Source organism: Mytilus galloprovincialis, chromosome 4 (genome assembly GCF_965363235.1).
Source record: "Mytilus galloprovincialis chromosome 4, xbMytGall1.hap1.1, whole genome shotgun sequence".
Classification (NCBI taxonomy): domain Eukaryota; kingdom Metazoa; phylum Mollusca; class Bivalvia; order Mytilida; family Mytilidae; genus Mytilus; species Mytilus galloprovincialis.
In genome coordinates, this window is record NC_134841.1 from 13,180,227 (window position 1) to 13,208,209 (window position 27,983).

At 32.0% G+C, this 27,983-nt stretch overlaps 1 protein-coding gene across 1 annotated transcript; it reads right to left on the reverse strand.

Moving 5' to 3' along the window:
* LOC143071395 (CWF19-like protein 2) lies at positions 1–26,621 on the reverse strand. Its single transcript, XM_076245656.1, has 18 exons — positions 26,485–26,621; positions 22,790–22,900; positions 22,248–22,352; positions 21,492–21,605; positions 20,345–20,467; positions 19,573–19,770; positions 17,905–18,682; positions 17,316–17,467; positions 15,468–15,686; positions 14,829–14,903; positions 12,660–12,725; positions 11,104–11,218; positions 9,929–10,017; positions 8,446–8,562; positions 3,798–3,953; positions 3,102–3,182; positions 1,710–1,811; positions 1–216 (listed from the first exon to the last, which is right to left on the reverse strand). The coding sequence occupies exons 1-18, from the start codon at positions 26,569–26,571 to the stop codon at positions 58–60; spliced, it is 2,847 nt and encodes a 948-aa protein (XP_076101771.1). The 5' UTR covers positions 26,572–26,621; the 3' UTR covers positions 1–57.
* Positions 26,622–27,983: the final 1,362 nt, after the last annotated feature.

The window sequence follows — 27,983 nt, forward strand, 5'->3', positions numbered from 1 at the left end:
TTCTTTTAAGAATTTATTTATTAAATATATTTTCTTCTCATTAAATTAATGTATTTGCTATGAGTCATCATCATCTTTACAAAGTTTTTGTGTCCAATCATAAGGTTTCCATTTCTCAGCAAACTGTAAAACTTTCTTCCTTTGATCATCAAAGTTTTCCTTCGTAGGTTTTCTCCATAACTGGGGTTCAGCATCTAACATTCCTCCTAATATTTCCTGTAATCAGTAAATATTAATAAACATGATATAGTAAATCGGTAGATCAGAAATTCAACAAGAATATGACCATAGTATAGGATGCCAAAATCACACTATCATTTTCGGTGTTCAGTGGGGCATGAAATTTGGCTCAAAACTCTTATTTGGCATTAAATTTAGAAAGATCAAATCATATGGAACATGTGTACAAAGTTTCAAGTTGATAGGACTTCAACTTCATCAAAACTACCTTGACCAAAAACTTTAACCATAAGTGGGACAGACGGATGAACAAAAGCATGAACAGGCGACAAACACACAGACCAGAAAACATTATGCCCATAAATGGGCCATAAAAAGGTAGTGATGGTGGTTGACTGGTCCAGTCTCATTAAAAAATAGAAATATAGATATAGGATGGATGAATATAAAAAAATACAAGAAAAATAAAACACTTTTTGAAAGAACATTAATGTTGTTTTTCATCTTGAAAATGTCCAGAAGCTACATGTAATACTTCTTGGACCGACAAGTTGTTGTATGCATTATCATGCTATAAAGCATAATCCATTCATAATTTGACGAAATGTAAAGAGTCTATACTGTGGATTTATTTATTTTAGTGCATACCAATTTTTGTTAATTGAGGAAAAGGTTAATTATCATGGATATTTAATTTTGTTGCTTTTAAAAGCCTGCATTGATTCCTATAGAAAATAAGAAATTCATTGGACATATAAATTTGTTATTCCCTGTTACAATGATATGCAGGAATCAAAAATAATAATAATCCACAGCCTATTGAAAAATTTAAAGTATCCACTAACAAAAAGTAGACATTTAACAAATTAGAAAAGCACTCACACATAACAACTCATCCCTTTGAAGCTGCTGACAAAATATAAAGTTGTTTGGTTGAGTAGTACACCCGAAAAGTGTGATGAAAATAATTTTTAGTCAAACAAACAGAAGAAGTACTTCCTGACAAGATGATTGCAACTTACTACAGGTATCAAACATCTTAACTAAAATAAATTTGGCTTGTTTAATTTTCATAACATGTTTAAAATATATTTGCTTTGACCCTTTGACAAAAATATAAAGACTTCCAAAAATTTTAACCACACACTTTATCTGAAAAATTTCATTGGATATATATCTGTTTGACAAAAACTAATTTGTTTTATTGAGAAGCTTAATACTTCCTTAACAATAAAAAGTGGATAAAACATTCAGCTGATTTTCACAAAGTAATCTCCCTGTTGGATATATAAGAAAGTACAAAGCAGCAAACAAAAAGAGACAAACACCATAGCCCAAAAAAGGCAGATTTAAAAACACAAAAAAAGGTTACAAAACACTACCATTACATGGAAACAAAAGAGTAAATAAAATTATCTACTTACATACAATGCCACTAACATTTATGTAACTTATAATTATGTACTGCTAAACATGACTCCTTTTACTGTAGTCAAAAGGAACATAACTTTAAAAACAATATCACTTACCCTGCCAAAATAATAAGGAAATGTTTGTTCATCTTCAATAACATGAGCAAATCCTCCTTCATTGCCAAAGTCTACACAGAAGTACGGGAAACCTTTTGGTATCTGTAAGAAAATAAATATGTTTACATTCTGTTTGATCTATAAAAAGACTGTTTTTGGTTTATGAAAAACATTGTAAAAAGATAGCAGGGGATGTTTTTGTGTATGTGCAACTGATTTTACCCTAATTTGTTTATCTTCATTTTCTGTCTGTACAAAGTCTATCTGGATCATATTTTGTAAAATGTTAGGTATTAAAATTAGTATTGCTCAGGTGAAATAACTTGACTCAAGTGTCTTCACCAAAGTTCACCTTTGGTGCGTTTTAGTTCAACAGACTTCCTAAATTCTTTAACATTAACTCTCCATAAAGCCCTGGTCACAACAAACCTATGACACATCTATACAGTGCCACGACAAGAAATTTGGTCAAATTGCGGGTCATCTGTGGTCGTCGTACGACAATTGGACGATAGATGCACGATATTTTGAGCATGGTGGCGCTGTCGTGTGATGAAAATTGGACATGCACCTTTTTTGCTCAACGATTTTTTATCATGTCACTATCTTGTGGCTGTCGTGAAAGTGTCTTACAATCGTTGTGCGACTGTCGTGCGCTAAACACATTGTCATGGGTATCAATATAATGCATTTCAATCAATGATGGCGGACTACAACAAGAGCAAAATATGGTCCTGTTAGCGTTGATTCGAGCCAGTGAACAGTATAAGAACCAGCGAAACAACCGAGGTGGGTTAGGCCAAGGATCATACGGCGCCTGATGTTTGGGCAGTATAGTACACTGATGTGAGATTTGGAGCGGGAATCTGCCAGTAATTTCGTTGGATTCATGCTGATGGAGCCTGGCATATTTCAAGAGCTTTTTGTTGAGAGTCGCATCACAGTGGCACAACAGTCGTACGACATTGGCACGACAGCGACACAACAGTAACATGCGCATCCCGTGACATGAAAACCTGAAAAATAGCCCAAAACAACTCACGATTGTCGTACGATTATCTCACGACTGTTGCACGACTGTCGCACTGTTGCAACAAACCCACAATAATACAATTACAATTCTTTTTTCTGTCTTGTACCCATCGTGGAACTATCGTGGACATGTCGTAGCTGATGTGACCACTCGAAATATTGTTTTGACATTTTGCACGACAGCCCCACGAGAACTATTTTATACATCTTCCACGCCAAAAAATCGGACGATCTGTTGTGACCGGGGCTTTAGACTGAGATTAAATTGTTTATTCACAAGAACATTATCGAGACAAATGCATGGTTTGAGCTGTAGCGAAGTAATTTTACCTATTGTATACCATATGCTGTTATACTTACTGCTTTTCGAACATTTCTACCTCTAAGATCCACCAACTTTTTATTATCAGACCATTCATATTCTGCTTCCTGAATAGCTTTCTGGAAAAGTAAATTATTGTGTAAAGTGTAAAAACCACTTATAATTAAGTAGTTAATCAAATACATCACTATTGTTTTCTTGCAAGTGTTTTATTTGTAGACAATGGTGTATAAAATTGAGAATGGAAATGGGGAATGTCTCAATGAAACAACAATCCAACCAAAGAGCAGATAATAGCTGAAGGCCACCAATGGGTCTTTAAAGCAGCAAGAAAATCCTGCTCCCAGGGATGGCCTCAGCTGGCCCCTTAATAAAAATGTGTACTAGTTCAGTGAAAATGGACTTCATACTAAACTCCAAAACATATAAATGAACTAAAATTAAAAAAACATACAAGACTAACAAAAGCCAAAGGCTCCTGACTTGGGACAAGAGCAAAAATGCAGTGAGGTTAAACATGTTTAGTGAGATCTCGACGATATAAATTAATGTTAGGAGCAGCCATTATGATACTCATTCCAGGCTCTATCATTCCTCTTTGAATGAGTTTGGCAGCTCTGTTGGCAGAGAAGTCCTTATTTGCAAATATCTCCTTGAAGATATTTGGAGAAAACCAAGGCTTGCTTTGAGTGCAATGTCAGTCAGAATTGGAAGATAAAGCTTATCCTACATACCTTAAAATATATAGGTGCCATATCACCAGTTTCTTTGGGTAAAGGCACACATTCTATAAACATATGAGGGTGCTGCTTTAATCTCATACTGGTCTCCATGAATACAATATCTTCATCTTCCTCTAAGAACATCTTTACCAAAGTCTTTCGGAATGTCTACAAAGAAATAACATGAAATTAAATCTTTTTAGACACTATTTTAAAGAAAGAATTTTTACCAAAAATATTTTTCAGATTGTTGTTCATACCGCGTTGGTTAAAATTACAATTTTTTAAAATTTGTTTTTGACATCACGAATAAAGATCTTCTGATCCATACATAGATCTGAATTTAAATTTTAAATCAAAGAGCTGATTGCTCTGAGTTGGAAGAAGGTGAATAAAAAATAACTTGAATTACCATAAAAGCAGCCCCACTAACCAAGCCTGCTTTGTTCCATTATCGTTATGACATATTTTTTTTCTTCAAACAAGAATGTGTCATAAGTACATGGATTTCCCATCCTAACAATCATTTTCTATGTTCAGTGGACCGTGAAAATTAGGTAAAATCTTTAATTTGGCAGTAAAATTAGAAAGATCATATCATAGGGAACACATCTGTACTAAGTTACAAATTGATTGAACTTCAACTTCATCAAAAACTACCTCGCAATAAACTTTAACCTGAAGCAGGATGGACAGACAGACCAGAAAACATAATGCCCATAAATAGGCCATAAAAATAGTAAGACTTGTTACATACCTGCCAACTTTTGAAAGTTCCCATGGTTTTTTTTAGTGAGCGACAACAATTTTAAAGGTTACAATTTTTAGCAAAGTATTTTGCGCGATCTGGATTGTCTAGAAAAAGTGTCATATTTGTATGTCAGATGAGCTTACATGCCTTTTTCTTAAGTCTGTTTGCATGATTCTAGTTATTAAATCAGTGGAAAAGATGAACATGTAGCTAGCAGACCAGGATTTATTTTCTTGTGTAAGGATATTAAATGCTTGTTAAAATTTCCAGTTTTGAATTATTCACAAAGATGGACCTTTAACAGGTTGGGAACAACACTCCAAATGAGGGGAAACCCTCATTGGAAGAACATTACAACCCACTGTAAAAATGACCACCTTTATTCATATTATTTGATGAAACTTTTCCCCAAGAACTAGGCAACCTGTTTGTTGGTCTTTGTGAAAAAAAGAATAGTACATTGTGCTTTCAATGATTTAATTGAATACAAAAATGACATATGTTACAACAAGTATTATGTTAATAAATTAGCAGTGATCTGGAAGGATTTTTTTCTGTATGGGCTCAGGGCCCCTCAAAATTAAATTCAAGGGGCCATTTTAAAAAATAATGGGCCATGTTGTCAAATGAATGGGCCATTTGAATTGACTACTGTGGGGAAAAAAGTGTATATCTCGGCAAAGAGATGGTGGTACTTACCTTTATGATTCTAAATAATATCATGGATATTGTGCCTGTGATTTTGTTATTTCAATTTCAAGGAATGTAAAATAACTTTTTCCAAACCATACAATATTTAAGATAACCTTTATTTACAATGTTTACTGTTGTCTTGTTCATGTTTATGTTGTTTTGGGGGAAAGACGGCTTCAAGCCGTCAATTCCCTAATGGGGTTGGCCAGAGTATCATTCCCTCACGTCAATCATTTTGTTTTGATAGTTTGGAAACTCCCTCAAAATGTCATACTGAAATTGATTACAAGGAGAACAGATTGACTTTAAATACATTTTTTACACATTTCCCTTCTGTTTCTCGTGAAATTATCGTATATTGAGCTTTCCCTTACACTAAATACGTTTCTTTCACAGTCCGGAAAAATCAGTATTACGAAATATTCTAAATATATCTAACCTAGTGACGTCATTGTTGGAATGTCACAATACACAGGGATATCCTTTATTCATTATAAAAATCATTCACAGTATTTGTATACTAATTTAAAATCCGTATTTGTTAAATGTAAACCTAATGATGTTTGCTGTAGTGTAGATGATTCACACACCAACATGCAATGCTTTAATCTGAGGCTATAATCAGATAATTTGTAGGTCAACTTTCGCGGTAAACAATGTCAATGGGGATACATGAGATTGGGGAGAGAAACGTCAGTTTTCATTGTTTCTGTAAAGTTCTGTTTTTAGAAAAAGTGACATTGAGTATATGATAAGTAGTCTTCTATATAAAAAAAAATTTGTGTACCAACATAATTATTGAAATGGTTAAAAAAAAATAAACAAAAAATAAAATGTTGCTTTTTGTAGTTTAAACCTATTGAGATTGGGGAGAGCAACTGCAGTTTTCATTCTTTCTGTAAAGCTATGTTTTTAGAATATTTCTCCAATTAAGGAGCACCTCAACTGATGAGTAATTACCCACTAAAATCAAAGTTAATGTATCTAAACACTAAAAATGTCACATTAAGTATATATATGATAAGTAGTCATCGATTAAAAAATAATTTTGCGTACCAACATAGTTATTGTAGTGGTCATTTTTTTTTCAGTTTTTTTTTAAATATTGCTTTTTGTAGTTTAAAGCTATTTATTCATGAATTTTACAGATCAAAAATGTGGGATCTGGAAACAAACTTCACACAGCTTATATCAATCATATTTGATTTTATAAGTACATGTATCCCTGTGATGAGAGTTGTAACTGGGAACTTTATCAATGGAAAATTAAAACTGAATAGATTTTTCAGTCCTCACTTTCTTGAGAATACTGTCACAAAAAATTGAGAAAGATTTTAGCCTGCCCTTCAGTTGTACATAATTAAAATTCTAAAATATATTGTAGTAGTTGTTAAATTCAATTGAATTTTAGATAATTAACTCCCAACTTTAATCAAATGTTTTGATTTAGAAGGTGCAGATCTCATTGGTCCAAATTGTCTCTATGATGAATTCTTGACTAAGGAAATGAAATAACAATAAACAACAATTAGTTTCATTATTGTCAGCCTTTCTATATGTTCTAGCTGTTCTTTTGTTCATTCTTTGTATGTAGACTATCAAAAGATACCCCCCTAAAAATTGAAACAATGGCCGTCTTTCCCCTCAGAGCTCTTCAGCTCTTTGTTTACATTAAATTGGGGTCTTCGTCGATACCATACTTATTCCAGAAGTTCCGTATTAGAGGACGTTTCTGGCATTTCCTCTGCACTTCTTGTATTATTATTACTTCATCACGATGACAACAATAACAGTAGAGAGTATCATTAATTGATAAAACAAAACAATAATTTGCTGAAGCAATGTTTACAAAATGCCAAAACAAGCCAAAGACCAAAAAGTGACAAGGACAGTTAGTCGCCTTTTATGGAAACAAAAACTATATTCGTAAAAAAGCTTTGGGGTTTTTCAATCGAAATAATAGCAAGCTGAACTAACTTAATAGATAATAATTAGCTGTACTCGCCAAATTTCACAAATTTAAAGTTGTAAAAAATCATATCATGAATGATGGTTATTTACGTTTTTTGGGTAATCAGTTACACCCCATGGTTCTTTTATTACCATAAGAAAACACCCGAGACGTCCCAAAAATATATAGGTGCTCCTATCATTGGAGGAACATTACACAATTGTGTACACACACATGGCGGCACGGAACAAGATCGGAAATCCATTTGACAATATCGAAACGAAGTGAAAAATATCGTGCGCCATGTGGGCGCTTACATTAGTCACTCTATGCGCCATTTCTGGTCGATATGCGCTATAGGCGCAGGGCGCACGTGTTTCCCGATCACTGAATTAGTGAAAAAACTACTATTTATTATCTTAATGGTAGTACTGCATCATTGAATTTTGTCAATCAGGCATGCTTTTATCCTTAAGCTGTGTAAGAACCTCCTTGTAGATGAAAATTCACATGCCATGTTCATGATTTTACAACTAGATGAAAACAACACAAGTTAAAAATCTAGCATGTTAGAATAATCTTCAGAGAACACGTTTTTGATTGGCTTATTAATTTGATCATGAGAAACACTGAATTTGATTGGCTGAACACGATTGTCTTACCTTGGGAACAAAATAAGGAACAATCATATTTTTGTGATGATTTTCACAAATTTGTGTTTTAGAGGTTTTTTAACGATACCTTTAATATTTTTTTAATAAATGCAAGGACGTATTATAAAACGTCCTTGATAAGAGTAAAGAGAATGAACACTGGGCGAACATACTATATTGGCGAAAGAAATCAGGACGAACAGACCAAGGGCGAACATGTAAACAGGGCGAGTCGACCCGATACCATATTAATGCATGCGTACTACAGATATCTACATTAAAAACATCCGGTTACAAGTAAACAAATGACGCTCATGTAGATGAGATGAAATCTAATAATTTACATCAATAAAAGGGTATATATTTACGATAGTGATTGTTTTTCAATCCTAATTTACAATTAAATGATTCAGATGCTTAATCATGTGTAAAAATCCGTGTCAAGAAACGGAAGTTGTTATGAAATTGTAATACACAGAAACGGATGCTACATACGGATGTGGTAACGGTTCAATGATTTTACAGCCGGCACCATAGGCCTTCAGAAGCCTTGAAGTCTTCTTCCACCAAAAACTACATAAAGGCCATGAACCATTACAATAACAAACAAACCTGCATTTCTTCCCATACATCTTCATCTATAGCTGTACAAGAAGGTGAGTGATGCATTGGTACTATCAAACAATGTCCTTCTGTTAGCGACTTGTAATTAGGTAAACTTAAGTACGACTGAAAAAACATAAATTGTACTATCAAACAATGTCCTTCTGTTTATGACTTGTAATTAGGTAAACTTAAATATGACTGAAAAAACAAAAATGGTTCAATTATTATCAAATTCTTATAAAAGCAGTCTGGTCATTTCACATAAAATCAAAAATAAATATTCTTTTATTTCAAAGATGTGTATGTGCATAACAAAATGTGTTCATTCTTTCAATAATATTAATTTTACTTTACTCTAACAAATAGTTAAACAAGAATGTGTCCACAGTACACGGATGCCCCACTCACACTATCATTTTCTATGTTTAAAGGACTGTGAAATTGGAATAAATTCTCTAATTTGGCATTAAAATTAGAATGATCTTATCAAAGGGAACATGCATACTAAGTTTCAAGTTGATTGGACTTCTACTTTATCAAAAACTACCTTGACCAAAAACTTTAACCTGAAATTTGCACTATCATTTTCTATGTTCAGTGAACCGTAAAATTGGGGTCAAAACTCTAATTTGGCATTTAAATTAGAAAGATCATATCATAGGGCACATGTATACTAAGTTTCAAGTTGATTGGACTTCAACTTCATCAAAAACTACCTTGACCAAAAACTTTAACCTGAAGCCAAAAACTTTAACCTGAAATTTGCACTATCATTTTCTATGTTCAGTGAACCGTAAAATTGGGGTCAAAACTCTAATTTGGCATTTAAATTAGAAAGATCATATCATAGGGCACATGTATACTAAGTTTCAAGTTGATTGGACTTCAACTTCATCAAAAACTACCTTGACCAAAAACTTTAACCTGAAGCCAAAAACTTTAACCTGAAATTTGCACTATCATTTTCTATGTTCAGTGAACTGTAAAATTGGGGTCAAAACTCTAATTTGGCATTTAAATTAGAAAGATCATATCATAGGGCACATGTATACTAAGTTTCAAGTTGATTGGACTTCAACTTCATCAAAAACTACCTTGACCAAAAACTTTAACCTGAAACATGCACTTTCATTTTCTATGTTCAGTGGACCGTGAAATTGGGGTCAAATCTCTAATTTGGAATTAAAATTAGAAAGATCATATCATACAGAACATATGTACTAAGTTTCAAGTTGATTAGACTTCAACTTCATCAAAAACTACCTCGACCAAAAACTTTAACCTGAAGCGGGACAGACGGACGAACGAACGGACGAACGAACGAACGGACGAACGAACGGACGAACGGACGCACAGACCAGAAAACATAATGCCCATAAATGGGGCATAAAAAGGTTCAAGGATAAAACATTATAATATTTTCTATTAAAAGAGTGTGTAAAACATGCATAGACTCAATTGACCATCAAGAATTGCTTGAAATATTAACCTTTGTTCCTATGGCTATAATTAGATGTTTTGGCACATTTCCAAAGCAGAAATGACATCTCTCTAAAGCTCCAGCCATCTTCTTATGATCTGTAAATACAATAAAATATACAATAGCCATTAAACAGAAATTGATTTTTTTTAAACCCATCAATTTGGTATTTTGAAGTCTGTTTTATTTCAATCATATACAAATTGGCATCTAATTCCTTTACTCATTGTCCAGACACATTTAATTTCTAGCCACAAAAATGTGTTGAACCAAAACATATATCATAAAAATGTTTGGCACTTTTTTCTGCATTTTATTTACTTTTATTTGTCATGTTCAGTACCCAATAGCATAATGAATAGTTCTGTTCTGTAGCAATATTTAAATAGCCAATTTCATTCAAAACAACTGAAATCCTGTGAAATGTATTTCTTTGCAAGATATTTCTTTATATATTGATGAAAAAATGCACATATTGACTGTCGTAACTTTTGTTTTTTGTCAAGTCTGCGACTTTTGTCGCAAAAGCCAGACATAGCAATCTTACATTCCATTGGCTGCGGTGGTGGCAGGGGCTGACACAAATATTCACTCTGTGGTTAAAGTTTTAAGAATTTTAAAAGCGTTCTTAAATTGTCCTTGATTTCTACCAAACTTAGACAGAAGCTTGTTTATGACGATAAGATAGTACCCAGAAGTAAATTTTGTGAACAAAACAACCTGTTTATCAGTATTTTACTTATAATGGACTTAGTTTTTCTGCCAGTTAACATTATATTCACTCTGTGGTTAAAGTCTTTATAATTTTAATAATTTTCTTTAAGTATCCTGTATTTCTACCAAACTTGGACAGAAGCTTGTTTATGATCAGAAGATGGTATCCAGAATTAAGTTTTGTAAGATATAGTTCCTCTTTTTCCATATATATTATTTATATATGGACTATCTTTTTCTTCCAATTAACATTACATTCAGTCTGCAGTTAAAGTTTCAATACATTTATTAGATTCATAAAGAAGGTGAGAAACTGGGTTATGTGGCACCCTTACAATCTTTTATTCACTTGTATACTTTGTGAAAAAGAGTAAAATACCCGAATTAGACTTGGGACAGTTGAATATTCACTTTATCAATAATTTGATAACCAATGCCTTATGACGATTTAGCAATAAAGAAATTATTACCATATATAGCTTGTGATCTTTCTTTCATCTCTGATATATTTATGGATTGTTTCTTAGCAGCTCTGTCAAGGAACACATCATCAATTTGGTAATCGTCATCTGTTTTATCTATCGACTATAAATAACATATGTATAAAAGTGATCATCTGTTTTATCTATCGACTATAACTAACATATGTATAAAGGAGCACATCATCTGTTTTATCTATCGACTATAAATAACATATGTATAAAGGAACACATCATCTGTTTTATCTATCAACTATAAATAACATATGTATAAAGGTCATCATCTGTTTTATCTATCGACTATAAATAACATATGTATAAAAGTGATCATCTGTTTTATCTATTGACTATAAATATGTATTTAGGAACACATCATCTGTTTTATCTATTGACCATAAATAGCATATGTATAAAGGAACACATCATCTGTTTTATCTATCGACTATAAATAACATATGGGGCAATATGCGTAATTGTTTCTCCATAGGCGGTAATGGTAACGTTTTCTTCTGTAGCTCAGCCCATATCGTAAACTTATATGTATGATGGCTTGTTTCGAAGCTGAGACATTTTCACATATGTGGTTAAATTTTCGGGGTAGGAAGTGTGATTCATTTTTCCGTAAATTAGCATACCCCGAAAATTCTTTCGTGATGTGGCTCTTCATGGTAAAAAAACCCTTTTTTCACACAATAATTTCTTCGAAAATTTAATACTTTGAATACATATAATAACTCCATAGTTTTTACACATTTATTCTAAGGTCCTATACTTCCAGATCAACACAAAAAGTTAAGCTCAGTCACTTGTTAAAAATTTAAACATGTCCAATATCACTACACAGAGATTTTTTGTTTACGAACAACTTTTGTGTTCCTCAATCAGAGGCGCATTAGGGATATTATCCCATATGTATATGAACACATCATCAATTTGGTAATCATCATCTGTTTTATCTATCGACTATAAATAACATATGTATAAAGGTCATCATCTGTTTTATTCTATAGACTATAAACAACATATGTATAAAAGTGATCATCCTTTTTATCTATAAACTATAAATAACATATGTATAAAGGAACACATCATCTGTTTTATCTATCGACTATAAATAACATATGTATAAAGGTCATCATCTGTTTTATTCTATCGACTATAAATAACATATGTATAAAGGAACACATCATCTGTTTTATCTATTGACTATAAATAACATATGTATAAAGGAACACATCATCTGTTTTATCTATCGACTATAAATAACATATGTATGTGAAATGTGTCAAAGATAATAAGCATATTATTTGAAAGATATTCCAGAAAAAATTCTCTCAGACTTGTATTCTGTGACATCTGTTGTAAACATGATTTATAAGAAATACTGTTTGTCAGTTTTTACGTATAATTAATAAAATATATATCAGATGACCAAAACAATATGAACCTTTCTTTCTCAATTGCTCAGTGACAAAAAGTGTAATATTGTGACATCTATTTATTTTAGGTTTATCATTTTAGTCAGATATATGTATATGTGATCTTACCCTCTGTGCAAGTCTGGCAAACATCTTGCTATCATCTTCAGCTGTACCCAGTTTCTCTCTCTCAACCTGTATAATCATTTCAAATAAATTCACTTGATAAATAAAAAATTAAGGAACAAAAGAATAAATAACAAGAATGTGTCCATAGTACATGGATGCCCCACTCGCACTATCATTTTCTATGTTCAGTGGACCCTGAAATTGGGGTCAAAACTCAAATTTGACATTAAAATTAAGGGAATATGTGTCCTAAGATTCAAGTTGATTGGACTTCAACTTCATCTAAATCTACCTTGATCAAAAACTTTAACCTGAAGCAGGACAGATGGACGGACGAATGAAAGGACAAAAAGACAAAAAGACAAACGGACGAACAGACAATTAGACAAAAGGACACACAGACCAGAAAACATAATGCCCATTAATAAGGGTATAAAAAGACATATAAAATTGAGAATGGAAATGGGGATATATGACTGCCATGTGAAAACATAATATTTGTTTTTCATTCATTATTTAGTAAATTAATCAGGCTGTTTATAGTTTTCTTGTTTTTCAGTTTTACATTTGTCATTTCGGGGCATTTTATAGTTGACTATGCTGTATGGGTTCTACTCATCATTTTATAGTTGACTATGCTGTATGGGTTCTACTCATCATTTTATAGTTGACTATGCTGTATGGGTTCTACTCATCATTTTATAGTTGACTATGCTGTATGGGTTCTACTCATCATTTTATAGTTGGATATGCTGTATGGGTTCTACTCATCATTTTATAGTTGGATATGCTGTATGGGTTCTACTCATCATTTTATAGTTGACTATGCTGTATGGGTTCTACTCATCATTTTATAGTTGGATATGCTGTATGGGTTCTACTCATCATTTTATAGTTGGATATGCTGTATAGGTTCTACTCATCATTTTATAGTTGACTATGCTGTATGGGTTCTACTCATCATTTTATAGTTGACTATGCTGTATGGGTTCTACTCATCATTTTATAGTTGGATATGCTGTATGGGTTCTACTCATCATTTTATAGTTGACTATGCTGTATGGGTTCTACTCATCATTTTATAGTTGACTATGCTGTATGGGTTCTACTCATCATTTTATAGTTGACTATGCTGTATGGGTTCTACTCATCATTTTATAGTTGGATATGCTGTATGGGTTCTACTCATCATTTTATAGTTGGATATGCTGTATAGGTTCTACTCATCATTTTATAGTTGACTATGCTGTATGGGTTCTACTCATCATTTTATAGTTGACAATGCTGTATGGGTTCTACTCATCATTTTATAGTTGGATATGCTGTATAGGTTCTACTCATCATTTTATAGTTGACTATACTGTATGGGTTCTACTCATCATTTTATAGTTGACAATGCTGTATGGGTTCTACTCATCATTGAAGGCTGCACTGTGACCTATAGGGGTTAATATCTGAGTCGTTTGTTCTGTTGTGCAATGTTGTCTTAATGATTATCATACCACATCTTCTATTTTTTATATTAAGACATTTTGATTGTATAAACTATTCATTTGCATTTGAATTAAATGCAAAAAGCCATTCACTCTTTTGGTATAACATAAATTTTAAGCAATCTTTTGTCAAGCTTATTTTGGAAATGTTTGATCGCCTTTATAAATAAGGATTATCATTGCATCTGCAAAAATTCTTCACATCTGTATTTATTGATGATTAATCACAAATGCAAAACAGCATGGTTGAACTATCTCTGCAAGTTGAAGGGAAATAATCCAAATTTTCTCAACATAAAATCAAGTATCATCAGAAATGTAAAAGTAAGGCTTTCATTCTTCCTACACTTGTGTTTGGGATTTGGACCATTTGTAAATTTAAGTACCGGGGTATTACATAATAGGTATTGGAAACATGAGTTGGTTGTGAATTAAGTCATATATGTATGCATGATGATAAACTTGATTTAAAAATAATTGACTTTATAAGGTGGAATAGGATATTTGATGTCAATCTTTTAAAATCCAAACACTGTTGTCAAATACACACAATAATTCAATACCAACCTCACCTCACTATTTAAAAATTCTATTATCTGAAATCTAGAGAAGTGGCCTAATATAACACAAATTACATAATTCTTTACAGAAATAACATAAAAGATAATCAACCTACCAAACTCTTCAAATCAAACTTGTCGTCATCATCAAAATACTGTTTTCTCTCTCCTATTCCACCATGGGTATCAACCTATCAAAGAAACACATGTAATCATGGAAATCAAAGTTTGAAAATCATAAAATTTGACTAAAATTTATGAAACTAAAAATATAATCAAGACAGGGGCCGAGGGTAACATTCAATTCATTGATATCAATGGTAGCTTTAATCAAAACTAATTTATACAAACTAGACATCTACACATAGTAAGTAGTAAACTGTCATCCCCTTCCTATAAATGAAGGAGATTTATCATAGACAAAATTTTGATGTATTGATAGACATGGTAAGAAAATATATATTTATTTTCATTGGAGGTGACATATCTTATATAGATGTTATTGGAACTAGAATACATTTGACCAGTTGTAAAGTAATAATATAATATAAAGGCATTTCCACAGTAAAACCAACCTATTATTTCTTTCTCCTACATATTTGTCCTACAGTAAAACCAACCTTTTGTTTCTTTCTCCTACATATTTGTCCTACAGTAAAACCAACCTTTTGTTTCTTTCTCCTACATATTTGTCCTACAGTAAAACCAACCTTTTGTTTCTTTCTCCTACATATTTGTCCTACAATAAAACCAACCTTTTGTTTCTTTCTCCTTCGTTTACCACTAGGTTTCCCATCTGTTGACATCTCAGGTAAAGGCATGATACGTCCTCGTTTATCTGTTCTTGTAAGGACAACAACATTATCTTCATCACCTTGACCTTCCTTTCTGTCACCAGATGGAGCTTCAGTCGCATTTCTTTCTTTTAATTCTCTTGCTTGATCTAATTCTGCTTTCAGTTTAGTAGCTTGGTCCTAATAAATAGTTATTTTTCACAAGTTAAATCTTTGTAATATTGGCATTCATTGTATAAGCTTTTATATTTTTCTTTTGATTTCAATTAAATCAGTTGCATTTATTTTTTGTCTTTCATAAATGAACTCTGTCTAACAGACAGGTAGACTTTGCAAAAAAAAACTATAAATCAAATATAATTACCATTTTACTCAAAATTAGTGAGAAATTCAAATGACAAAAAAATCAAAATCTTTAAATCAATCTCTGCACCATGAAAATATGGTTAAGAACAATAGACATATGACAAACTAATACTACATAACATATGGCATCTATACACAAGGTACGAAGCAGCCATTAATCCTCTGAAATATATATAAAAAAAATATACAAATAGGTTTAGCTCAAGGGTCCGGAAACGGTCATATATGCCAGTCTTGACCTAAACTGAAAGTGGTTTGTCCTAAATGAGTAATTGGGATTTAGGACAAATTTTATTTTTTTACAGAAATAATTTCGGTCATTCAATGTCATTTCGTTGAGATCGAGTTTCTAACATTGTCTAAATTGCCATTTTGAACTTATTTTTTGTTGTTATCCTTTTCCTGTAATAAAACTGCCACTCCAGTAAAGTGTTATAATCCTGAGGGCCCTCCTAATAACTATAGTAATGCCTCCGGGAAATATTGGCTAATGATCGCTAATCTCTACCTGTGTTTTTAATTAAATTTTTTATTGATCTGCATCACGAGCTCAGAACTAATATTTTAAAGAAATTAAAAGTTCATAACAACTGTCTGCATTATTTAATTACTTTTCTCAGCTTAGACAATTGTCAATTCTGATTTCAAATTAAATTAAAATTAAATTAATTTACGTAGAACAAAATATTGTTTCACTACAAAGATCTACACATGCTTTGTTTACTAATACGCATGCTTGAAATTCTCTTCCGCAAATTAGACACTAAATCGTAAATTAAAAATGATTTCATGCTAAATTAAACAAGCCCAACTATTATAATTAATATTCAAACACTATTAAAGGTAAAACAGTTAAAAAGCCGACGATTTCCTGTGAATTTGATAAACAAAACTAATCCCGGAAATGAGTCCGGAATTGGTCGTTTTACTATTGTAAACAATCCGGTTATAATTTTGTCTTCAAAATCGAAAGAAACGTAAGCAGTAAGCGAAGTTTGTGAAATTTATCGTTTTGAGTCATTAAAATCATTTCATTTTTAAACTGGTGCCTTCCTTTTATTGCTCAAGATCGATTTTAAGGAACATGGTAGGGAAATTTCTGAAGTAAATGCGATGCAACAGTTAAACAAGTTCGTTGATGCTACGAGTATGACTGTATGAGCATACACACAATCTTTGTTTAAAAAGGGCACCAACTTTTAAGTTATCCCAAAATGACCGAAATTAGGTGAAAAAATTTCCGGATCCTTGGTTTAGCTCCTGTAAAATTTAAATCAAAAGGATTTCAGTCCAACTGTTGTTAAAATGCTTTTGGATTTAGAGGGATTATTCTTTTTATACATCTGATGGTACAATGGATTTTTTTCCCTTTAAATGTTGAATTAAATATAAACTTTTGAAAAAAGCTTCAATTTTCCTTATTAACAAAAACAGCAATCCTACCATATCTCCCATCAACTCGGCCCTGACAATTTTAGCCCCAAGCTGATTCATTTCTTGTTCTGTAAGAAGTTTTACAGGGGGAGATTTAGGTGTGTCCTCTTCAGGTTCTTCTTCCTCTGAACTTTCACTACTACTACTGCTACTACTGGTACCTAAAAAATACATATACATTGCTACTACTGGTACCTTAAAAACATGTACATTTATTGTGTGGTGTTGTGTACAGACACATATGCTGTTGTACCAAAAAGAGGTTATAAAATGCTACAGAATTTAATTGGAATATTGTTTTCTATTTTAAAGCATTTTGTTTTCAACCTTAGTGTGACATTCAAAATTCAACTGCCTATACAGGTTAAAGATTTGTTGTTTCTTAATTATTATTGATAACTGTTGATGTAAATGACCTTTGGTTTCGTGAGTCTTTGTTTACTCCTTAGTTTTGATTGTAATTGTCTTATAGAAAAAAAATTTTAGGCATTTTATTTGCGATAAATTTTCTATTTTTTTCAATTTTATAGCAGTTTATATTTTCAGTATTGTATTATTAGGAAGCAATTAACACACAGTCATGGCAACCAAAACTTACTTGGTGGTGTTGGCTCCTTTCTTTTTCTTTCTTCCTTCTTTTCGTCTCTGGATTTCTCCACTTTAATAAATTCCTTCTTCTTCCATGCAGGGATATCTGACTTCTTGGATGAATACCTGTCTCTTCTGTCATTTCTTTTCTCCATTTCATCATCTGAACCACCAGGTCTTACAAATCTATTTTTGGAATTTTCTGATTTTTTATCAGCACTTTCTTCATTGTCACTATCTGGTCTTTTAAATCTACTAGATAAAGATTTTTTGTTTGAATCCAAATCATGTTTAGATTTAGGAGAACGTGACCTCCTTCTATTATCATGTTTTGGTGACCTAGACCTATCTCTTCTTGAACAGCTTTGATATGGAGATCTACTTCTATAATCCTGTCTTCTATTAGGTGATCTTGACCTTGACCTACCAGGCTTCATAAACTTTCTATTTTTAGGTGACCTCGACCTTGAGCTAGAAGGCCTTTTAAATCTTCTATCAACAGGAGATTGTGACCTTTTTATTCTTTCTTTTGACCTTGATCTTTTATCTCTGTCCTTTGATCTAATTCTCCTTCCCTCCCTAGATCTTGACCTTGAATGCCTTTTGTATCTTTCTCTTGATAGACCCCTTTCTCTCCTAGAGGTCATATACTGACTTTGTGAGTTATCGTCATTTTCATCATTGGGTCTCCTAAATTTCCTATCATTTCTTCCTTCATCTTGCTGTTTCATAAATTTTTTGTGCGACTTTTCTGCATCAGATAACATTTTCTCTAGCTTTTTTAGAGACTGTAGAGAGAAAATAAGGGGTTAAGTTATTTTTAAATAGATTTTTTTTTTTCATTTGTAATGAGAATTTTCTAATTCCAGTATACATGGTATAATAGTATATCAATACAATTGAAGGTCACTCACTTTGGGGTTAAAATCATGTAAGAGGCTTCCGATAAGAGAAGAAAACTAATAAGACACAATTGATTACAACATTCAAGGCCACATCCTGTAATAATCCCAAATCCTTTTCTTCGGATTTTGTATCATTGAGCAAAACAAGAATGGATCATTATGACAGCCGTCTTAAACAAAAACAAAAATATTTGAGTTTAATGAATTTATTATTCTTTATCCTACAGCAAATTTTATGAGAAACCTTTTTTATAAATTATTATTACACCTCAGTCATCATTTTTTATATAAAATAAGTACACAATATTTTTTTCAAATTGCAAACATTGAACTATTGGACTAGTCAATAGTTTCCAACTATTGGACCTCGGTGAAACTATTTGACTGCAAGCGTCATTCAATTTTGAGGAATTTAAAATACAGCTGCGGGATTGGCTTATGGTGAGAATACTGCGAGAGTTAAGTTGCGTTTTACCTATTGTATCTAGGGTTGACGTCAGTGTAAAACATAGCATTATCATTCAGAATATATATGAAGTAAACATGAAATAGTATGGTTGTGTTTCTGCTTTTTATATTACGATAGTTAATTAAGCCTCGAAATTTATTGTCTGTTTTCTCTTCTGGTATAATAAAACACTTACTGACTGGATATTTTTATTGTCCCCTCGGTTACAACTATTGCCCTTGGCTGGGCCTCAGTTTTATGTAATAATACTGTTCATTTTTTTGTATAAATGTAAAAAAGAATTTGTTTGACTTCCAAAACCTACACCATATTTTTCAGTAGCCACATCGTCTAATGTTCTTCCTTCTTCCTTAGCTTGTTCTACACATCTTTGGTAAGCTTTCTTCATCCAACTCAGTCCTCCATCTCCTATACCTACAGTACTTGATTTTGGTTTCATTTCTGGTAAGCCAGTGCCACCATCTTTCCAGTATGGATTAAGTTCCAGTTCATGTTGACCAGGCTGTTCAATAAATAAATGAATGGAATATAATATGTGAGAGATACTTTTACAAAATCTAAAACAATACAAAATAAAGTCTGCATTAATGGGGAAGTTTTGAATGCAAGTCCTACTGTTTGTCTGTTGATGCTTAAATGAATATTTGACTATATTCAACAACTTGATTGATATTTGCCAATACAGTCGATTCCAGTTACTTGCATTGCCTATTTGTCAGACAAAATTATGCAATGAAACGGAGTATGCTTAAATCCGAAAGGCCAAATTTTGTCAGTAAAGGAAATCACTGAAGAAAGATGAACATCCATAATCCACTTACAACATTATATGTCTAGTGTCATACATGTTATTGCTTTTTTCACATTAACAATAGCATGACTTTAATTTAGACAAGGATAAATGCCATGAAGCCAGATAGATCTGTTCTTTTGTTATCATGTTTATGGGACAATAAAATCCCCTTTTCAATTTTCAAGACTTTTTTAATTATTTTCATTTATACCAGCTAAGATAACAGCATACAATTTCAATTTGATATTATGTTTTTCAGTACCAGTAATATATCAAGTATTACCGTATCCAACAAACTAGGCTTATCAGCATTTTCTTTCTCTTTTTCTTTTCTTTTCTGTTCAAGGATGTCCTTTTTTGATATTGTTGGAATCAAATCCATGGGACTTTCCATCCAGCTGTCTCTCTGAAATCAGATAAATAGGACACAAATCTATGATGGGTTCCAAATCTATGAAAAATTCTTAATCTATGGCAAATATGATGTCACAAACGCAAAACAAATCATACATTTATGGCACTTTTTTGTTTTCTCAAAATGCATGGCATAGATAATGTTATGTTACGTCCAATCTGCCATTAACAATGAAGGTTTTGTTATATAGATTGAAAATTAAAAGCCCATTTTTAAGAACCCTAATCCATAAATTAAATTATATTTCAGAATGCTAGTTTATGTTTACAGAAATCCCTGTAAATGTTAAGATGTAATCATCTGATTCAGATGAAATAAGAATACTAGGGAGGAAATGCATAGTCGTTTATAGCAGAAAAATCGATGGTGCAGGCAAATTCTCCCAACGATTGTTTTTGGTGTTTTCATTATTTTTCTTTCATGTTTGTTTCCGCTTCTTGTCTTGTTCTTGTGTTCCTGTGTTTGCCCTCACCTTGAAATGTATGAGTTGTCATTGTGCATTTTGTTTTGCTTTTCTTTCATAATTCTTTGGAATGCTGTTTTCTTTCTTCTTTTTTTTATTCCTATGGTATTTTCTTTTCACATTACCAATAGCAGTCCCTAGTTTAAAAAGATTTCTTTTGGCTCAAATAAATTTAAGGTAAAAAATCAAACTGCTTTTTAGGTTAATTTCTTTTGTTAAATGAAGGGTCAAACACATACCATGCACACAGCATGAAATGCTTATTCTTCCTGGGCACATCATTTCACCATTAAAGTCTGTGTTCAATTCATTAATGGTCATGATGGTTATGGCAATATGGCAACATTGAAGTTCTGCTGTGTCATTTTTTCGGTGAATTTCAAAACAAATTACTAATGACAACAGAAAGGGAGCAAGAAGCCAATTAAATGTTTTTAAGCAGTACAGCTTAAAGGTATTTTTTACTTTTCATGAAGAACAAAGTATTAAAAAAGATAACAATATACATGCAATACGTGAAAAGCAAAACAATGTATCATTACTGCATTTTACCTGGAGTTGAGGTCCTCTAATGGATCCTTTTTCAACATTTTCTGATGAACCACTTGTACTTGTGTTGGCAACAGAATCACCCTTCTCAACCCAAACAGGTGTATCATCTGAATCCTAATAATAAACAAATATATAACATGTATAAAAATGTAAAATATTTTTCATGAAAAAAAATGTCACTATTCAACAAAATTTTATTTTAAACAGGACACTAGCCATTGGACACTGAATTCTTTTGAAGTAATAGTATTTTTCAGGTTGCACTTGAAGTGTTGTTTGTCTATAAGACATATACATAAATGTATGATGTGTCCACATGTTTCATGATGTTAAACAAAAATAGACAAAAGTTCAGGTATCATCCATACAGTATGGATTTTGCTTTGTATCTTAGCTTGAAGCGTCCACAAACTTTTTCTCACATTCTGGCTATTTTTGAGGACTTGAAAGTCATGGTCATATTTTTATATCTCTTTTTCATACAGCATGAACATTACGAAGAACCATTGTCAAAAGCTTTACAGCAATTAACAGTTAAAATTGAAATTATTTTCATAACTTAAATTTGCATATTTCTTGGGAATCAACCATCCACCTTTATTTCTGGAACAACAAATCTTCAAAAAAACAACAGCATTTAGGCATTCTCTATTTATTAAAACTATATTTAGCTTAAATCAAAATAACTGATAATTTAAATGTACAGTGCACTGACAAACAAAACAACATTGTTTTTTTCATCTAATTTTCTATTACCTCAGATGAACTTTCACTTTCAGATTTCTTTTTCTTTTTTTCCTTTTTGTGCTTCTTTTTCTTTTTCCTTTCTTTCTTTGCTTTCTTGGACTTTTTACTGAATTCCTTGAATATAAATGAACAAACATTGATGAAGAGAACAAAATGTTGCAATTAAAAATGTTAATATGTGTGTACAGTTTAACATACTTGTAAGGGAAATATGTTGAGAAGTGCTTTGCATTGTGGAGCATATCACATGTATAAGTGTTAAATGTGTGATGAAGTGTTTCACATTGTGGAGCATATCACATGTATAAGTGTTAAATGTGTGGAGAAGTGTTTCACATTGTGGAGCTAACCACATGTATAAGTGTTAAATGTATGGAGAAGTGTTTCACATTATATTTCAGTGTTTAATATATATGATAAATATATAATCATTAAAGACAGGATTCAACACAAACTTTATTTCTGCTGTGGCATGGAGGAAAATTTAATAAGTGCCAAAGTGGAATTTCAACATAACTGTTAACATACTACCATCTATATCATCATATTACCTTTTGTTCCCTTTCTAGTCTCTCGTTTAATGCTGGAAGCATCCATGTATCCTCTCCTCTTAATTTGGCTTGTTCTTTTTTCCATTGCTCTTTTTCATACTCCTTTTTAGCCTTAAAGGAAAGTTTTTGAACATCCATTATACAGCATTTGTGATATATATATATATATCAATGTTAAAAATACACACATCAGGGGTGGATCTGGGAATTTATAAAGAAGGGCGTACTACGTATACCATTAAACATGTTAAAGGGAATAAATCTCATGAAAATATTTATGGACAATTATATCCTAAAAATTTCCAATCAAATAGGGTTGAAACATCCTCTACATAACACTGAATACAACATTGCAGTATTCAGTAGTAATATGCAGTGTAACTTACTCATTTGAGGAGACAAATTATAAACCCAGGTCAGCCTTAAATTAAGATTCAAAATGAATAATGCAAAACAGACATAAAACTTTGTAGCACAAAACCTATCTGATTTGGGCAAATAAAGAAATAGCTCTTGAAATTCCAAAAGGGATTATCTGGGTTACATCTCCCCCCCCCACCCTCAATGAGGGATATACCTTAAATGATGGACTGTTCCTAAAAACTTGAATATTACAAAATTCTTGGACATTTGTGTTGACCATGTAATACCACATACATGTCTAGTTCTTTTTTAATTTTTTTTTAAGTTACACAGTTTTGTCTGTACTCTGAGAATTTTCATAGTGTAAACACAGCCATTTTTATCAAGCGTATTGATCAGTCAGAGCTCAGACATAAACTAGTCGTTTTTTGTTTTCAACTTACAGAAGTAAAACAATGCATTTATCATAAAAATGTGTTTCAGAAAATGGCAGACTTGTTTAAGTCTATTCACATTTATCAGTCAGGGGACTTACTTAAATGAGTGATTTTCTAAATCACTGATTCAAGTAACATTATGTCCATAAAGGTTGGAAGTAAGAGTTGAGTTTTAATCACCTATTTAAGTAGTACAAATTAATCACTAGACTAAGTAATTTTATTTTATTGTAGCTTTAAATATAGAATATTAATGATCCAGGGACTAATTATGTTTCCAAAATTATCAGAACCAACAATGGCAACATCTGTGTTGATAGGATGACCGGGTCATGTCAGGTGAAGAACTTGTACTGAATCTAGGATAATGACATACAAATCAATTGTTTAGGTACCATACCTCAATTTCCTTCCAAAAAATCACTTCGTTAAGTATCATTATTTTAATAACCCCTACTAATTACAACACCCCCGAACAGTAAATTTTTTTTCGAGAAAAGTAGAATTTTATTACATAATCTGTAAGATGAAACCTTGAACTTTATAGGAAAAATACTCACACTGCTGGGGAAAAAAGGCATAAACCTTGCTACTTAAAAAAAGCAAAAACTTCATTTTTTTCAATTTTACTAATGAAAAGATAATATCTAAACCTCTGTATCTAAAATTTAGGTAAAACTACAAAATCTGTAGTCATTTGTGAGAAATCTTCAATTTTGCTACTTAAATAAGATATTCAAAAATCACTTATTTCAATAAGTCCCCCGACTGTTTATGAAAAGACTTACTTTCATTTGCTGGCTAAAGTGCACTACTATGACATTATAAACCTGTCTGAATGTTCACAAGGACATGAGCTACCTATATTTAATTATCTAATTGAACATTTCTACCTAACATAAGATTATCTTCCTCATTTAGTGTGGCTATAGATGGTTGCATCGTAAAGTAAATAATCATCATTTCCCGTTTTTTTAGGATCTAGAATCATGCATTTTTTCTTTAGAAGACAAAACATTGTTTTTCAAGTTTGTCATAATTTCATATAGATACATTTTGTACATGATCTTTATATAAATATGTTTGGGTCTTGAAGTTGACCAATTTTGTTAACTTAGGCCAAATAAAAAAGTATGTGTGGTTCCAGTTACATCTGAAAAAAAGTTAGAGTAGGTAGGTAGGGATTTTATTTTATTTTATGTTATTTTTTAACATTGAGTTAATGGAAGCAACATTCTGACTTTAACAGTACTTAATGAAAAATGACAATATTATCTTTAGGGTAGGCTATTTTTTAGCCAAAAAAGTAGGGACGGTAGGGTTACTGGAACCACACATATATTTTTATTTGGCCTTATCAACTTGTAGGAGTTTACATGAATATCTGTAACTTTTTAATTTAGGTTAAATATTTCTAGCTTAACACTTAACGACTTATTGAAGTCATAAATTGTCTTAAATTAAAGGGAGACAAATCTTTGAATCTACAAATTTAGACCTTTATGAGTAAAATGCAGATTTAGACTTATTTAAGTCTGAGCTGCATTTGGAAGCAGGACAAATCACCCCACTGGCAAAACACCCCATGCCAAATCGCCCCACTTTTCACCAACTCGCCCCACTATTAAAAAATCGCCCTAAATGGGTTTACCAACTCGCCCCACTTTTTAAAAAATAACCTCACTTGTGAAAAGGGTTAAATTCCGTTAATTTTTCCCCGGTCAACTCACCCCACTTATTGAAAAAAGGTAAAATCTACTTCAATATATAATTTTCAGGTCTTTCAACTAGCCCCACTCAGAGACATGTATATATATGTCTCTGCCCCACTTAAATGAAAACTAATTAACACAGAATACAAAAAAAAAACGAAATTTATTAAACCATTATTTTTTAAGTTGAATGATGTTTAACATCCTTAAAATATAACTGCAAATACATTTTCATATCATTCATTGGAGAATAACTTTATACTTGTAAGCTTAGTTGTATAACAATTGAAAAGAAACCTGTTAATTGTATCATAATCGTACAATTGAAGGATATCAATTAACAGCAATTTGATGTTATAGCTCTTCACCAAGGTTTTCATAGGTATTGAGGTGAGGCAGGGACATAGATATACAACAGGATTGCTTCTTTTTTCATAAGTGGGGCGAGTTGACACTAATAACTTCATTGTGGTTTATCTATTTGTCCCGAGTGGGGCTAGTTGGCAAACCTTATTTCAGCGGGATTTCAACCCTTTTCATAAGTGGGGTATGTTGTTCAACCTTTTTGCAATGGGATTTTACCCTTTTTCATAAGTGGGGCGAGTTAGTAAACAAAGAGTGGGCGAGTTTGTGAAAAGTGGGGCGATAAGGAGTGGGGCAATTTGCCAGTGGGCGATTTGTCATGGGTTCGCTGCATTTGATGGACCTTATAAATGTGATGGGAATGCTTCCCTTAGTAAATGTTGTAGATCATTAGTCAGCCGTTAGCAGTTGAGCTAAGGAAGTACATCTTTAGCTCAGTCAGTATACACAATTACACACTGCATTGTAACACAAAATTCGTGTGTCCAAGTCCCGGTAGAGATAAAGCAATTTTGAAATGAAATTCAAGCTCTCCAGTTACAACTTACACAAGCATGACAAGTGATTTTGAAAAAAATATTTGCTTATCAGTTGAAATGTACCCCTCATAAAATAGATGGTCAATCATTACATTGTGGGGTTATCCCTAATCTGGTCAAGGGTAAAACAATAAGAATTGTATGGTGTGTTTGTCTTGCCCTAGAGGCTATACAAAAATAGACTTTAAAGTTTAAATAATTTTAGAGAAACCTTGCTTCATTGGCGAGTAAGTTGGGGCGAAAACTACATAAACATGGACCCTCTTTCTATTTGAAATTACTTTGGCAACTAAATAATCCCTGGCTTCTTGTATTTCCTTTCTTTTAGTCTTTTTGTCTGTTGTGCTTTCAAATGCAATAGCACTCATCTTCTCTAACGTAGAGGATTGAAAAGTATATAAGGTAAAATAAAGAACAATTGACGGAACAAAAAAAAATATTTCCGGAAACGTAGCGACGGTAAAAAATATCAGGCATACAGTGAATTATTTAAAATTATTCATTGAAAATCTTGACAGTGTTATCAAAAATGCTAATTTGACCAAATTATAAATCAAATCGATGTATTTTCTAATTTAAAGTTTATTTCGATTACAAAACAAATATTTGTTTATATTATAAAGTAAGCATTGCCGGTATGTGTGTGCCATTTTTGTCTCAAAAACGTAACCATTTTAACAAAACATTAACTGAAATGCATTCCCTGTCGTTATATGACTATTCAGTAAGAATGACCATACTTATATACAAATCAGGAGACAAATTTCTGGTGTTCGTTAGGGAATTTATTTGAAAGGTGAACTATCAAATGAATAGAGTTTAAAGCCTTTAAAATTATAGCAATTGACCATTGATAATGTAAAATTCCCAGTAGTATATTCATATATGATATGTAAATCATACATGCCCCAAATCAATATACAGTTATCAAACGTTAAGGCATTTTAATATATGATGTTATAAAAAGAGGGTCATTTTTAAATAAAATTTCGTAAACTATATCCCCCTCCTATATGATTATGACCCATATTTTTGGCACATTCCCCGTGCACCCAATGCACCCAATGATAGGAAATGAATTCTCCGTGATGTATACACAATAATTACAATTGCTGTAGGCCAATACAGCTTTGCTGGCCAAGGGTTACGGTATGCACTCCCCACTTCTGGATCGTAACCATTGGTTAGCGAAGATGCGGATATCTATACATATATAGATTTATATAATTCATTAAACATGCACACAATAAACAATTTATTAGAGATAAGAAAGTGGGTGAACGAAAGATAACACCACCCTATATATAGTGTCACTAAAACCTGCAGTTAGGCATTATTTTGGTAGATTGTTTTCCCATTCTTTTTTTGTCTTCATGCAGTGTCACGTTTTAATACTTAAATGTCCAGGTATGTGCATATATATCTTAATTTTGTCGTAATTTGAAATAATCCAAATGACTAAATTCTCTAAGGTGAATATTCTCAATTTTGGAAATATAACAAATAGACTCTCAAGTAAAACTTGTCTTGTTTCTTGATGCTGCATATATTATCTTTTCGGAATTCTTTTACTTTCGGTGTTCCACTCTTTATCAATCTAATTAAAATATTGATCTCTGATATGTAGTATAACGAAATCAGAGATCAATATCTTAATTAGATTGACTCTATATAAAATATTGATGAAATTGAAGAAAAAAAACTTGAATGCGTGATATTCATTGTTGATACAAATACCGAGTACAGCCAAATCTGTCTTATCTATGTCGGAGTAAGATGA